The sequence below is a fragment of the Scardinius erythrophthalmus genome (assembly GCF_964197995.2).
Source record: "Scardinius erythrophthalmus genome assembly, chromosome: 5".
In the NCBI taxonomy this organism is placed as follows: domain Eukaryota; kingdom Metazoa; phylum Chordata; class Actinopteri; order Cypriniformes; family Leuciscidae; genus Scardinius; species Scardinius erythrophthalmus.
This window is the reverse complement of record NC_138225.1, coordinates 45,517,179-45,531,204: the sequence shown is the minus strand read 5'-3', so window position 1 is coordinate 45,531,204 and position 14,026 is coordinate 45,517,179. Positions and strand designations below refer to the sequence as shown.

The 14,026-nt window shown below is 42.7% G+C and overlaps 1 protein-coding gene across 1 annotated transcript in view; it reads left to right on the top strand.

The window, feature by feature from the left end:
• drd2b (dopamine receptor D2b) overlaps positions 1 to 13,596 on the top strand; it is a gene marked incomplete at both ends in the record, with an annotated part of 88,573 nt that extends 74,977 nt beyond the window's left edge. The window contains 2 exons of the mRNA XM_081365404.1: positions 12,952 to 13,297; positions 13,400 to 13,596. Coding sequence (XP_081221530.1) covers positions 12,952 to 13,297; positions 13,400 to 13,596 — 543 coding nt within the window. The remainder of the gene's footprint in view (positions 1 to 12,951; positions 13,298 to 13,399) is intronic.
• Between the last annotated feature and the right edge of the window lie 430 nt (positions 13,597 to 14,026).

Below are 14,026 nucleotides of genomic sequence, written 5' to 3'. Positions count from 1 at the left end.
GATCAGGCTCAGTATAGCCTAATTATAGGCTCTTAAATTTTAGCTTAAATTGATATATTTAATGAAAGTAGCTAGATTAGTTACTATGTGTCATTAGCAATAGCCAATGTTATGTAAAAAAGACACAAAACCATTTATTTCAACAATTAATTTCAATCAGGCTTTGCCACAAAGGTAAAATGTGCATTTCATGAAAACAGCATCACAATCTCCTAGAGCTCAACCACTGTGCATAATACAACTGTTCACGAACAGAAGATTGTATTTGACTCATGCTGCATACACATACGCAATGACAAGAATTATGCCTACTGTACATATAGAGTTACAACTACGATTAGAGTTGTTTGCATAAAATGTACCGTGAACATTCACGTTTGCCCTGTGATAGGCTACAATTTATCTCTACAAATACTTTTCTCAATTCTGTGCATATATTTTTACTTAGATCAATTGACATGATGCTGATAATGACGACATTGTAAGTAATGTTTTTACTATTCTGGCCTAGTAGTAGTGTAAATATACCTCGTTTCTATTTTGCATTAAAAATGTGGCCCCTTTAAGAAATCCCTCTCTTCTCGCGATACTATTCACTTGTGCTGGACGCGTGCGCGCGACCAGAGAAGCCATTTTTCACTGCTCAGGAGAGCTCCATGTGGTGCGTGCATTGATCGGATTCTATGTTATACGATCTTCTTTCTTGGTAAATATTACTCCAATATCTTTAATATGCACAAATAAGTTGTGAAGCGAAGTTAAAAGAACATTTGATGTGTACATTTTTGTTTATAGATTTATTTGGAGCGCATGTGTGACGAGTGAACCTCGTGGTGATCGGACGGTAAAGGATTGGGTATGTACATTCCATGGTTTATGGGGGAAATTACTGATGGCATGTTCCTCGTGGTAATCGGACGGTAAAGGATTGGGTATGTACGTTCCATGGTTTATGGGGGAAATTACTGATGGCATGTTTATTTGATAAATCTGTTAATGAGTTGAATCTATATTCTGTGATTATACAATATAACTATGGCTTAATGCATATTTCTGGTTCTGCATGATTAAACGTGGGTTGTGGCTTTGTTAAAGTGCTTTTATTTCTCTTGTAACTTAGGCCTACCTCAGCCACTGCCGTATTCCAGTTTGTGTTATCGTATTTAATTGTAACATATTTTGGTTTGGAGAAATCAATTTAAATCTGACCTGTTGCAGTGTATTACACTGTATTTCAGTTTGAATTAAGTATTCTGTGGATTTGGGCATTGATCCACTGGTTAAAGTTTTTGTGACATTTGATTGGCATCTTCAAATTTACTGTAAACTGTTTCTACAATTTCTTTTTCTTTTTTTTTTCTTTTTTTTTTACTAGTGAAATCTAATTTTTTCTTGTGAAATCTCTTCGAACAAGGCAAACTTTTTTTCTTAATCAGACTTTTATCTGTTTAATTGTGCTTCCATTGACCGCTGTCACTTATTTTAAACAGCAGTCAGAATAAAACCCCAATTTCAAAAAGCATAGTTTGCTTCCGGTGTGTATTTCTTCAATTTCACCCGGTTGCATTTTTTCTCCTTTATTGTTTAATTTTACTGTCACTTATTTTGTTCTTATTAATATCACTCTCATTTAATTGTTTTCCAGCTGCCTTTAAGACATATTACGCGACAGTGCGCAGGAGCTTCAGGTACAAACAACCAGATCTTGCATTGCAGGCGGAAGCTGTGGAGAATTCAGCTCGGAGTCGAGCGAGAAGAAAGACGGTAAGATTTATTAGATTAGATTCGTTTTTGGTCAATGTGACTATTTTTCAGGCGCATTAATAGATGTGTTGTGTCCATACGCAGTGCATTGTGCAGTACTGATTGTCTTTGTTTTTTACAGCTGCTAGAAGCGAGACAGTGTGCTAGCTGAGGATGAGGTGGGCCTTTGGAAGTGCGCTACCATAGACCTGATGTCTGATGAGGAAGATGGCATCGTCGGCGGGGTGTCTGGATGGATTGTGCGACCTCCGTCCTTTCGCAGCCAGGAGCTCACCGAGCTCTGTGCCACGCTGCAGTCGAGATTAGAGGCGACTCCAAAGTACAGGGCAACGCACCACAGACGTCTGCAAAATGGACCGAATTCAGACAGAATGCCGCTAGTTACCTGCAGCTCTGAAGCAGAAATCAGACACTTCACGGTGCTGTAGGATTTTGTGCTTCTCATGAGCTTCCCATTTGTTGTGTGGGCAAATCTCCTATGCTTTGTACATATATGATATATGATATTAGTTGTGTGTTTGTGCTAATAAAGCTCTTTCTTTGAATAAACAGTCCCTGGCAAATTTTCCTTTCCTCAATAAATTCATGTCCTTGATGATGGTAATAGTGTAGTCCATAGGATAACAATGACATGAATATACAACATAACGTCATATATATATATATATAATTTTATATTTATATATAATTATTATAATTTTGGGGTGGGGTTTAAATTTATAATGACCCAGGGTCACCAATAGTAACAGATCTGCCAACCAATCATGAGTGATTTTCTTGTTTAAATGTACTGGTTTCAACCAATACTGAGTGAGGAAATTCAAGCCATTCTCTGGCAAGGCGCGGGCGCTGCTATTCATATGCAAATTAGAGCCATTAGCACCTCCGCGAGCTCTCCACATACGTCATGGTTCGTTTCCGTCAATATGTGGCACAGACGAACGCGACGTTCACAGGCTGTAAATTGTCGTTAACTGCCGAAAATTATGGAGATTTCCGGCCGTTTACGGGGACAAAAATCCCACTTTTCATGCAGTGTTTGTGCCCTAAAGGGGGTTCCAATCGCTTTGGGGATGTAACCGTGTCTCGGTCTGAGAATGACTTTTGAGTCATTTGGTCCGAACTCAAGACATGCAGGGCTAACAGATAGCGCATGCAGATCCCCCTCGCGTTTTACTGAAGACAGGGCTATCAGAAAAACGGTTTTGAGCGAAAGGTATTTTGGATCCACAGATTCAAGCGGTTCAAAGGGAAAAGCCTTCAGGGCCTCCAGGACCAAGGACAGATCCCAAATAGGAACCGAGGGGGGCCGCGGGGGATTCATCCGTCTGGCTCCTCTGAGGAAACAGATAATAAGCTCGTTTCTTCCTATTGCTCGGCCGCGCGTCGACTCAGCGAACGCTGCAATAGCCGCCACATATACTTTGAGCGTGGAAGGGGACCTGCCCTTATCCAACAGCTCCTGTAGGAAGTAGAGCATTCGCGGAACCCCATATGTACGTGGATCCAGGCTCTTAGTAGCGCACCATTTAGAAAACACAGACCATTTAGACGCATAGAGCCGTCTCGTGGAGGGGGCTCTAGACTGCGTGATCGTGTTCACGGCCCCTTCTGGCAGGTCAACGGGTATCCGTTGATTACCCAAGCATGCAGAGACCATCGCTCCGGATGGGGATGCCAGATCGATCCACCGGCTTGAGAGAGGAGATCTTTTCTCACCTGGGATCGGCCATGGGGGTGAGTGCGACAGCCTCACCAGCTCTGGGTACCATATTTGGTTCTCCCAACGCGGGGCTATAAGAAGCACTGGGTGGTGCGTTTCCCTGATCCTCGTTATGACCTGTGGTAACAGGGAGATCAGAGGGAAAGCGTACAGTGGGAGGCTGGGCCAGGTTTGGGACAGCGCGTCCTCGCTTTTCGAGAAAAATATCGGGCAGTGAGCGTTGTCTTTCGACGCAAAGAGGTCGACCTCCGCTCTGCCGAATAGGCGCCAGAGGAACTGGACTGTCTGAGGGTGCAGGGACCATTCTCCCGGGGGAATGAAGTCTCTGGACAGTCTGTCTGGGCCGACATTCAGGTGGCCCGGCACGTGTGTGGCTCTCAGCGAGTGCAACGAGCGGTGAGCCCACACGAGAAGGCGTTCTGTCAGTTTGCACAGGTTCCTGGACCTGACACCGCCCTGTCGGTTCACATAGGACACCACGGGCATGTTGACCGAGCGGACTAGCACATGGTGATCCCATATGAAAGGGAGAAAGCGCTTGAGCGCGTTCTCGACCGCTATCATCTCCAAACAGTTTATGTGGAGGCATTTCTCCTGGTCTGACCACAGGCCAAAGACCGGTTTGCCCTCGAAAAGAGCGCCCCAACCTGAGGTGGAATGAGATGGCTCCCATTGTCACTCCCCGCTGGTACCAGTCGGCCGCTAACCAGGGCTTCAGTGCTGAAACGCAGCTCTGAGTCACTCTGATTCGATTGCCGCCGGAAGCCCAGGCTCTGTGAGGCACTCGGGCGTTCAACCAGCGTTGTAGCGGGCGCATACGCAATAGACCCAGCTGAAGCACTGCTGCAGCTGAAGCCATACAACCCAGCATCCTCTGAAATGTTTTGAGAGGTGCGGTGCTGCCCGGCTGGAAGGACGCGGCCAGGCGTCGAATGCAGCGCGCGCGCCGTGTCGACAGGCGGGCCGTCATTGCCACAGTGTCCAGATCCAACCCAGAAAAGAGGTTGATTGACTGGGCACTAACGAGCTCTTGGTCCAGTTGACCGTGAGCTCCAGTCTTTCCAGGTGGCTGAGAAGCACTGTTCTGTGGGTGATGAGCTCGGCCTCTGACTGTGCTAGAATCAGCCAATTGTCCAAATAGTTAAAAATTTGCATTCCCCGACCTCTCAGGGGAGAGAGAGCCGTGTCCATGCACTTCGTGAATGTACGGGGTGCTAAAGACAGGCCGAATGGCAGGGCGGTGTATTGATATACCTGACCGTCGAAGACGAATCTCAAGAATGGCCTGTGACGGGGTATTATCTGGATCTGAAAGTACGCGTGTTTTAGATCGAGAGAGATAAACCAGTCCCTCGGGCGAATTTGCGTGAGGATCTGCCTGGTTGTGAGCATTTTGAACGGTCTTCTCATAAGAGCTTTGTTCAAATATCTCAGATCCAAAATCGGTCTGAGAGCTCCGTCCTTCTTGGGAGTGAGGAAATAACGGCTGTAAAAGCCCGACTCGCTCATAGAAGGGGGAACCAGTTCTATAGCCCCTTTGCACAGAAGTGTTGCTATTTCTGCCGGAAGTAGATGTGCTACTTCTCCATTTACTCTCGTCTCGGTATGCGCCTGAAAGCGCGGGGGGCGGCGAGCGAACTGCAGAGTATAGCCCTGTTTTACTGTGCTTAGCACCCATTCTGATGTGCCTGGAATAGCTTCCCACGCTTTTGCGTGTGCAGCCAGGGGCAGAATGGCCTCCGGGCGCTGATCGCCGCGCATCACGGGCTCGAGAGCTCGAAACGGAGGGGCGGGCGCAGCGCGCGCGCTCTTGGTGCTTAGATACGGCGGATCGCACGCAGCAATAGCTGGCCGTTCTACACACAGTGTCCCGGTGGCTTGGACGGGGAACATATAGTGTGAGGCGCGACGCGCGAGGGCGGCGTCGGGGGCGAAATGTTCGTTAGTATGTGTGAGCGCTCGAGGGCGGGCACAGGATTTACACTTAAAACATGACCGGTCGTGAGAGGCCGTGTGACAGAGCGGGCAGTGAGTAGGTGTGGGCACGGTGAGGTGGACACGTGACCTTCTTTTAACACTCGAGCGGCTTCTGCCTGCTTCATGAGAGTGGGCTCTGTTAGAGACACGGGATTTATAGTGCTTGTGTGCAGGGGTGAACACGGAAACGTGGGCACATTCACTGCATTTGAAACACATACGCCGTGAGCCGTGCAACCAGACATTATGCTCATTTGAGATTTCTCTGGGTCGCCGTGAGAACGGTGGTTGCGCGCAGGCGAGCAGGTAGATATACCGGCTCGTTGGCTGCGAGGTAAACATCTGCAGTAGCCCTGGCAACGGGGACTGACAGAGCGTGAAGCTTTGACGGTGGTCCAGCCGCAGCGGGACTTAACCGTCTTTTCTTCCCTCGTGTATAGACGCTCATAAATAATCGAGCACCAGGAGAAGGAGTGGTGCGAGAGGCGGGTTCGCTTTCTGTATGTAAGAAAAGCTGGCCGCGAGCTCGGAGAAGCGAGCAGCATAAATTTTTATCTGCCCCGAGAGCTGGGATCGAACCTGGGTCTCTGGTGCGAAAGCTTATGATTCTGCCACTGGAACACACATTAGCTTTCGGTTAGCGCGAGCATATAAGAGGATGACCTCATGTTTGTTTGCAGTCGTGCGTGTATTAAAACAGGCTTGTTTACTGCAATGGTAATATTTCCAGCCGCCTGAACTTGAGAGGGGACTGAGAAATGTGTGAGAATTGGCGGTTTGTCCGGCCACAGCGGGACTAAAACACTCTCTCTCCTCTTTTCGCCGGTGAGTGAGGCGCGCGCGCTGAACGTTGCTCGTGACCGTCCGCTCTGTCATCCCTTGTGAACGGCGCAATGTGCGCGGCCCAACAAGGGGGAGAGCGGGTTCGCTTTCTTTAAGTAAGAAAAGCTGGCCGCGAGCTTGGAGAAGCGAAAAGCATAAATGTTTATCTGCCGCGAGAGCCGGGATCGAACACGGGTCTCTGGCGCAAAAGCCTAAGATTCTGCCACTAAGCCACAGGGGAGAAAAGAGACCCAGAGACCCAGGTTCAAATCCAGTCTGTAGTGGTTCCTACATTCAATGTACATACTGCTCTCAATGTCTCACTGATGTTCTCCAGATAAGCGAGTTACTGATATACTGGGCACCCCCAGTATAATGTCAGTAAAAGGTAAATTATTAAGCTGTGCCATTATTTATAAATATTATTTTATTGTAGCCTATGTGAAGCACATGATAATGATGCCATTAGCACACTTCAAGTTTACTTGAAATGTCATTGCAATGTGTTTTAAAATCACTAAAAGTTTAGTTTAGTTTAGTTAGTTTGGTAAGTTTTGCGTGTGATCTACTGCTGACGTGCAAATTAAAGAACACAGACGCAGTCAAATAATTTACATAATGACCAACGCAATCTACCAAAATCAGCGCAAATCTGCATTGGGTCGCAAATTAGCAGAGGTGGGACAAAGTCATTGTTATGCAAGTCACAAGTAAGTCTCAAGTCTTTGCCCTCGAGTCCCAAGTCAAGTCGAGTCAAAGATGAGGCAAGTCCCGAGTCGAGTCAAAAGTCAAAGCCAACAAGTCTCAAGTCGAGTCCAAAGTCCTACCATTTTAGTTTCGAGTCATTTCAAGTCGTCTTACCACAGAAATAAAATGCATACAAATCATGTATGTCTGTAAGATTTGTATTTATTTAAACCTCTTTTTATACAATGACATTAATCAAATACAGTAAAAAAACAGAAAATTTAATTTTCACTAAAAAATTCACATGAATTTATTTCTTCTGCTGAACAGGAAGGAAGGGGGGGCGGGAGATGGGTGCAACTAGGGGTGTGCCGGTTTCAGATTTGGTGATGACGGTTATGACGTGAGTCAAATGTGACGGTTCGTTCGTAACATAACTGTCGGAGGGGGGGGGGGGGGCTTTGAATAAAAGTAATATTTGTGTAGTGTTCAATGTTGTTATCAATAGAGATACGCGAATGGTGTATTATTTCATCCGCAACCGCATCACAAAACTCATCATCCGCACCAACTTTTTTTGACCAGATTTCAAAGCCGCAAGAATGCCCTTGTCTGTTCTAGAAAGGATGCAGCAAATATATTTAATGCTAATGTATGAGGCCTACGCTGAGTTTCATTCATTTACGATGAGATGCGCTCTAGTTCAGCTTCACAATGCAATGCAAGTGAACGCGGCGCATCGGAGCCTCAATGTCACGGTTATTTATTGTCTCCTATTGATACTTTGCACGTGACGTCACAAGTACTGGCTGGCGGGCAAGAACGTCGTTCTCCAGCAATGAAACCCAGTAAACTAATCAAGGGTCGCCAGTTTTGCTATACAAAAGTTGGTGTTTTGAGGTGTAAACGACATGCCAGATAGTTGTTGTGCAATTAGATGCACTAACCGCAGATGAGATAAGCAACCTTCACAGTATACACACGTCTGTGCATATTACCATCAAAGGTAATTTCAACATTTGATTGAATACAATGGGTGTATGATCATGTAATTAATCGTGTCTTTAAGTTACTGTAGTTTTGTCAATCAACACCACCAGTATTCACCAGCTGGTTCGGCGAGTCAGGTGTTTGTGTTATGAGTCTAAGCTAGGCTAACTGTACGTTCACACCGCCGCCAGCGAGAGCGGCAAAATTAATTGAAAATGAATGATTTCCAGGCACTTTGACGCTCTCGCCGGTGGCGGTGTGAACGCACAGTAACAGCTGTCGTCTTTTGCTAACAATAACAGAAGTGTGTGATAGATATCGCAAACCTCAAAACAACCTATGATTTTCAATGAGAACCAGAGATGACCCAACAGTAGAGCTAGATTATTTACGGAGGAATTATTACTGCTCGATTATCTTAAAAAAACTTGTCTGCTTTACACAATTTAGTTACCTTGGAGTTAATCCTAGTCCGTAGTTATGCAGCTAGCTCGCTAACAGACTTGATAGCTACTAGAAAGACAGGACTCAACGTTGAAAATACCCATTTGTTGGCCGCCAGGTATCCGTGGTAGTCACGTGACTGCAAAGTATCAATTAGGCCTGTCACGATAACAAATTTTGCTGGACGATAAATTGTCCAAGAAATTATCGCGATAAACGATAATATTGTCGTTCTGAGACCATTTTCATTTAATATAATTATAATGGCATAATAATGCAGGTACACCTTTTCAACGATCTATAAACTTTTATTTCTAAAGAATATTAAACATTGAAAACGGAAAACATTTTAAATATCCAAAAAAATGAACAAAACAACCAAAAACAATGAAAGCAATGGACTCTTAGTGTCTGTTAACAAAATAAATGTCTGTTAATATATAAAATGAAACAAAATTGCACTTCAAAAAATATTAAACATTAGGCTTTAGACATTATTAAATGGTGATACATTCCATAACAGGCAAAACTGACAGTTAGGACCTTTGTAAACAAATAAAAAAAAGCCTCAACAAGCCATATCGCACAATTTTGCACTGTTACTTTGTCCTCCTGTTACTTTGTCAAGTGATTGTGTACTGTCGGGAAGACGGAGACGCACTTTATTGCGTGTGTATGCTACGCACTGAAAATACTTGGTTAGGATTAGGGGTGAGGAGTGCGTGCGTATTACACGCCATAAAGAGCGTATCATATGCACGCAAAAACTATTTTTGGCGTATAAATGGCACGAGAAATAACATTCGTGGTATAGATATGCATTTTCATGTGATCGGGCTCGCTGTCGCAACTCACAACTAGCGTCTTACTCTCTCCCGGCAGTAGCCGCAAACAGTCCCGCCGGCGCTTTCCCACACAAAGACCATGTGACTGACAAGCGCCGCGCCGCCGCCTCCCCATACAAAGACCATGCAACTGACAACAAGAGGGTTCACTCCTCCTATACGCTAAAGAACCGAGAGTGGTCATCCAGTATGCAAAGCATGCAAATGGAATTATCGCGGCCGGAAAAATTATCGAGCTAATTTTTTTTATCGTGCGATTAATCGACTTATCGACTATCGCGACAGGCCTAGCATCAATAGGTTTTAATTATTAAATACATGCAATAGGCTCTATGCACGAACGCTGCTAACGTATTTCCGGTAGGATCTCAGCCGGCGTCTTTACTTCCGCATAGCGCGTTCTATAGGACAATTCACTTTAATAAAATTCATTTTCTCAGAAACGGAGACAACGATTTTAGAAACTGATTCGCTAGTCGGATTTTTTTGCAATATGAGAGAATACTCACCCTCAAAGTTGTTGATGTAGCTTGAAATTTATAATTTAAAGAACTTCTCTATCTTACTCATATGTGTGACAGTTAACTGCCTCACAATATTGTTAACATCATTCACGTTAACCGCAGGAAGTGTTTGTAAACAGCGAGTGTAATTTGCCATTATCTCCACCTAATGCAAAAACGGCTTCTGACGCAGCACCGGATGTAACTGGGCGGGCTGAGACAAAACGCGGAAGCGATCGTACATAGAGCCTATTGGTTGATGAAACATTTATTAAAATTAAGATACAATTTGTACAAAACGAACTTCGCTTTAAAGAAAGGATTTCTACAAAGCAAAACTTAATGAAGTGGTAAAAATCATGTCTGACGATTTACAAAACAAAACTTCATTAAGTGGTAAAAACCATGTCTCCCGATTGCAAATGTTCATTGCTAATGTTTATAATTGCAAATGTTTTTCATTTGTTTAATAAATCGCATAATGATGGCATATCATTATATCATAGCTTTTATTTCTATCTAAAATAATTGGGTCGGTCAGGGGGTACTTGGCAAAGAATCAAATACAGTTGGAAACGACGTAGACCATTAATAACACAGACTGTTAACAATTGTTTTTAATTAGTATTTAAACATTCTCTATGATAAAAAATTTTTTTGTAAAAAATATTTTAATAACACGGTTTTGGCGGTTATATAGATCTAATGATGGTGTTCAACTATAACCGTCGGTCTCACGGTTATATACTAACCGTCACACTCCTAGGTGCAACTGTGATGCAATTATTAATAATTGTAATTTTTGCATCACAATAAGTGTATTGTCAAAACATTTTAGTAACTAAACTGAATTTTATTAGGTTTAGTGACAACATGTTACAATGTTTACATGGTTCAATTTATGGTAAGCTACGCTTTTTTATTATTTCAGTTCAATTCACTTATTATGATTTGATTTAATATTGACTCATTTGGATAAATATTAGGTAGGCTACACAAGATAGGCATTCATTTTTCTCAAGAAAAAAACAACTCACCTAATGCTGTAGCCTAAACATACAGAGAGCCCTATCAGCTGGCAGTATTATTTAAGGTTAAAAATAACACAAATTAAATATAATGCATTTTTTTTATTATAATAACAACTTTATTTAATGATATAAGTAAAAATATAATAAACATGCAATAGTACACATATTTAGCAAAATACTCTCTATAGCTCTTTTTTCTAGCCAACTAACGTGCCTATATTATGGTCATTAAATGCTTTCCTGAGGTAAATGTTATGTGACATAATTGTTCTCCAACTGTTTTATTGACCCCTTTGATTGATGGCTCGATATTATGTATGAGGAAAATACATTTCGGTAAGCTGTACTGTATCTTTCAACAGTGTTCATTCGTGTTTAACGTTATTTACTATCAGCTAGAGATGATCGGTTCACGTGCCGCTAGGGATCTGTCGTGTCACATTTACAAGCGCCAAAACGGTATTTATTGTCTGAATTTCGTAATAAAAGTGACAGAATCTGAGAGCAGAGATTTTTTATATCATAACTAACCTGCTCTGTCAAGTCTGTCGGTCTCCGTGTCCTCTTCATTCGTTCAAATTCGTAGCATGCGTTGTGCTTGTTGCGCTTCATTGGTTGTCTTGCAATGTGCCTGCTTAGATGCTGTCGAATCAAAACAACGCGGGACTACAGTGATTGGATGTCGTGCAGGCAGCGCGCGCGCTCTCTGCATGCATACAGGTGGTGCACATTTTTTCACAGATGCAGATAAACAGAGCGGCGTGTGAACGTTTTTTCCCCAGTTTTCATGGGAAGTAGCAAGTCTTCTCGAGTCAAAAGGCGCAAGTCCAAGTGAAGTCACGAGTCATTGATGTTAAAGTCCAAGTCGAGTTGCAAGTCTTTGTACATTTTGTCGAGTCGAGTCTGAAGTCATCAAATTCATGACTCGAGTCTGACTCGAGTCCAAGTCACATGACTCGAGTCCACACCTCTGCAAATTAGCAGAGCTGATGCTCATCAGGTGGTGCAACGTTACATGTAATCTAACGTCTTCCTCTGGCATTCCAAAGAAATTAATACAAGTGGAAAATATTTTCTCCCTTCTACCACGCGCTGTCTGTTCTCTGCGGTGTCTCCTCCTAGCAGCAACAATTGCAGCCATGTCAGAAAATGTGTTAAGACATGCTTTTTGGGGGGCGTTAAATAATGGTGCAAATACCAGTAAATTGACCAGTGCAAACATTAGTAAATCGTGTTGTGTTATTCATTTAAATACTCTCCTCCCATAAATTTTGCGTCTGAAAGGGAAACTCCTATAAATCCATATGCAATAAGGTCAGCCGCAAAAACAACTCAGTCTGCACCTTTTCAGCCTAATTTTGCACTGTGTCTTTAGTTAATCCCGACAGTAGTTTTTTAACGCCAAAAGAGGGTTTGTGCTGGCGCAAGCTGTTAGTATCTGGCTCTAACAGTGTAATTGAATTGCAATTGTAATGTCACCAAAATACATTTGAAGTTTATGCTGAGTCAATTCTGCATTTCAAAACTTAAATGCAAGAGTATATTTAAAGTGTACTTAATAGTATACTTGGAATAGTTTCACTTTAGCACAAACAAGTATATTTAATACAACTTTAGTTGCACTTCAGCACTGCTTTTGGACAACTAAAATGCATTTAATACAAAATTAGTTATTCCAATTTAACAGACTAAGTATACCAATGTATTGTGTGCCACAAATACATTTAGATATACTAAAGTACATGAATAAATTGTGCTGAAGTATACTATTTCTTCACTAGGGAGGTAAACTCCATCTGTAAATTGTTCTCTTTCATGAACTGCATGTTTGTTACATTTGGGTTACTGTGAGTCATACATCACATCAGATGGATTATACTTGGATTACTGTGAGTCATACATCCATGTTGACAACCTGCCTGTGTTAAATAAGCATTGATTTAAATGTGAATAGTTAATGAGAGGCCATAAGGTCACCAATTACCACTGCCAGCAACTGTCAGGTTAGGGCAAATAAGCTTGAATGTCCTTTTATTTTCACACGTAACATCAATTTCAGTTATTTATCTTGTTTACTTTTTTCCTACATTGGTCTACTAGTACATGACATATTGTACAGATTCAAAGTGTCATTATACAATTAATGATAAACCTATCTTCAACAGAAACTGATAAAGGAGGTCCTGCACCAGGGTTGTGATGTGAGGGTGGATATTGTGGCCGGCACCAGCCCTCTAGAGAAAAAGAAACAGGCATCCACTCTGGTCGTTGACCTATTGGCCAACCCAAGCCCCATCCATGCCTCTCCCTCCCACGATGAATGTCAGTCAAATGGAGATGAGGAAAATGGCCACGCCAAGGAAATACAGAGCCCTAAAGAAGCCAAACCTGTTGAAACTCAGGCACTGCCCAATGGCAAAACGCGAACTACAGTGACCAAAACCATGAGCAAGAGGAAGATTTCTCAGCATAAAGAGAAGAAGGCTACTCAGATGCTGGCCATTGTTCTAGGTGAGATCACAATGCTGTCATTTTATAGAAGTATTGCTTAGCCGTAAGTCCTAGATTGAGGTCTTGTCCTCAGAATACCACAGCTTATTTTCTCTGTTGCAGGTGTTTTCATTATTTGCTGGCTGCCCTTTTTTATTACTCACATTTTGAAAACTCACTGCACGAGCTGCGTGGTGCCACTGGAAATGTACAATGCCTTCACTTGGCTGGGATATGTGAACAGCGCCGTCAACCCCATCATATATACCACTTTCAATGTGGAGTTCAGAAAGGCTTTCATAAAGATATTGCACTGCTGAGGACATTATTCATTGCACACGAAGAGGAGGAGAGATGTAAGATTTCACAAGAGGTTAGTGCCATCTTTCACTGCCATGTGAAATGACGGATTTACAAAGCCACGCTTTTAAGGAAGAATGGAAAAACTCATTACAGAAAATGGAGGTTCAAATGAATGTAAAAGTAGAGTTTTATTTGTGTCTCCATTATTTATGGCAGTAGACTGAATGTGCAAACACGTTTATTCTCTTTGGAGTTGGAGTGTGAATGTGATTAAATATCGAGTAAAAAACTTTAAGTGAATTTGAAATCGGAAATTGGATCTTGCCACAGAGACTTTTATGCAAGCAGGGACCTGAATGTCAAAATCACCATATTATATCAATTTAAAGGTGAGCAACTGGTTACAAAATGCTTACAGCTCTGTATATTCAAGTATTTATTTAGTCA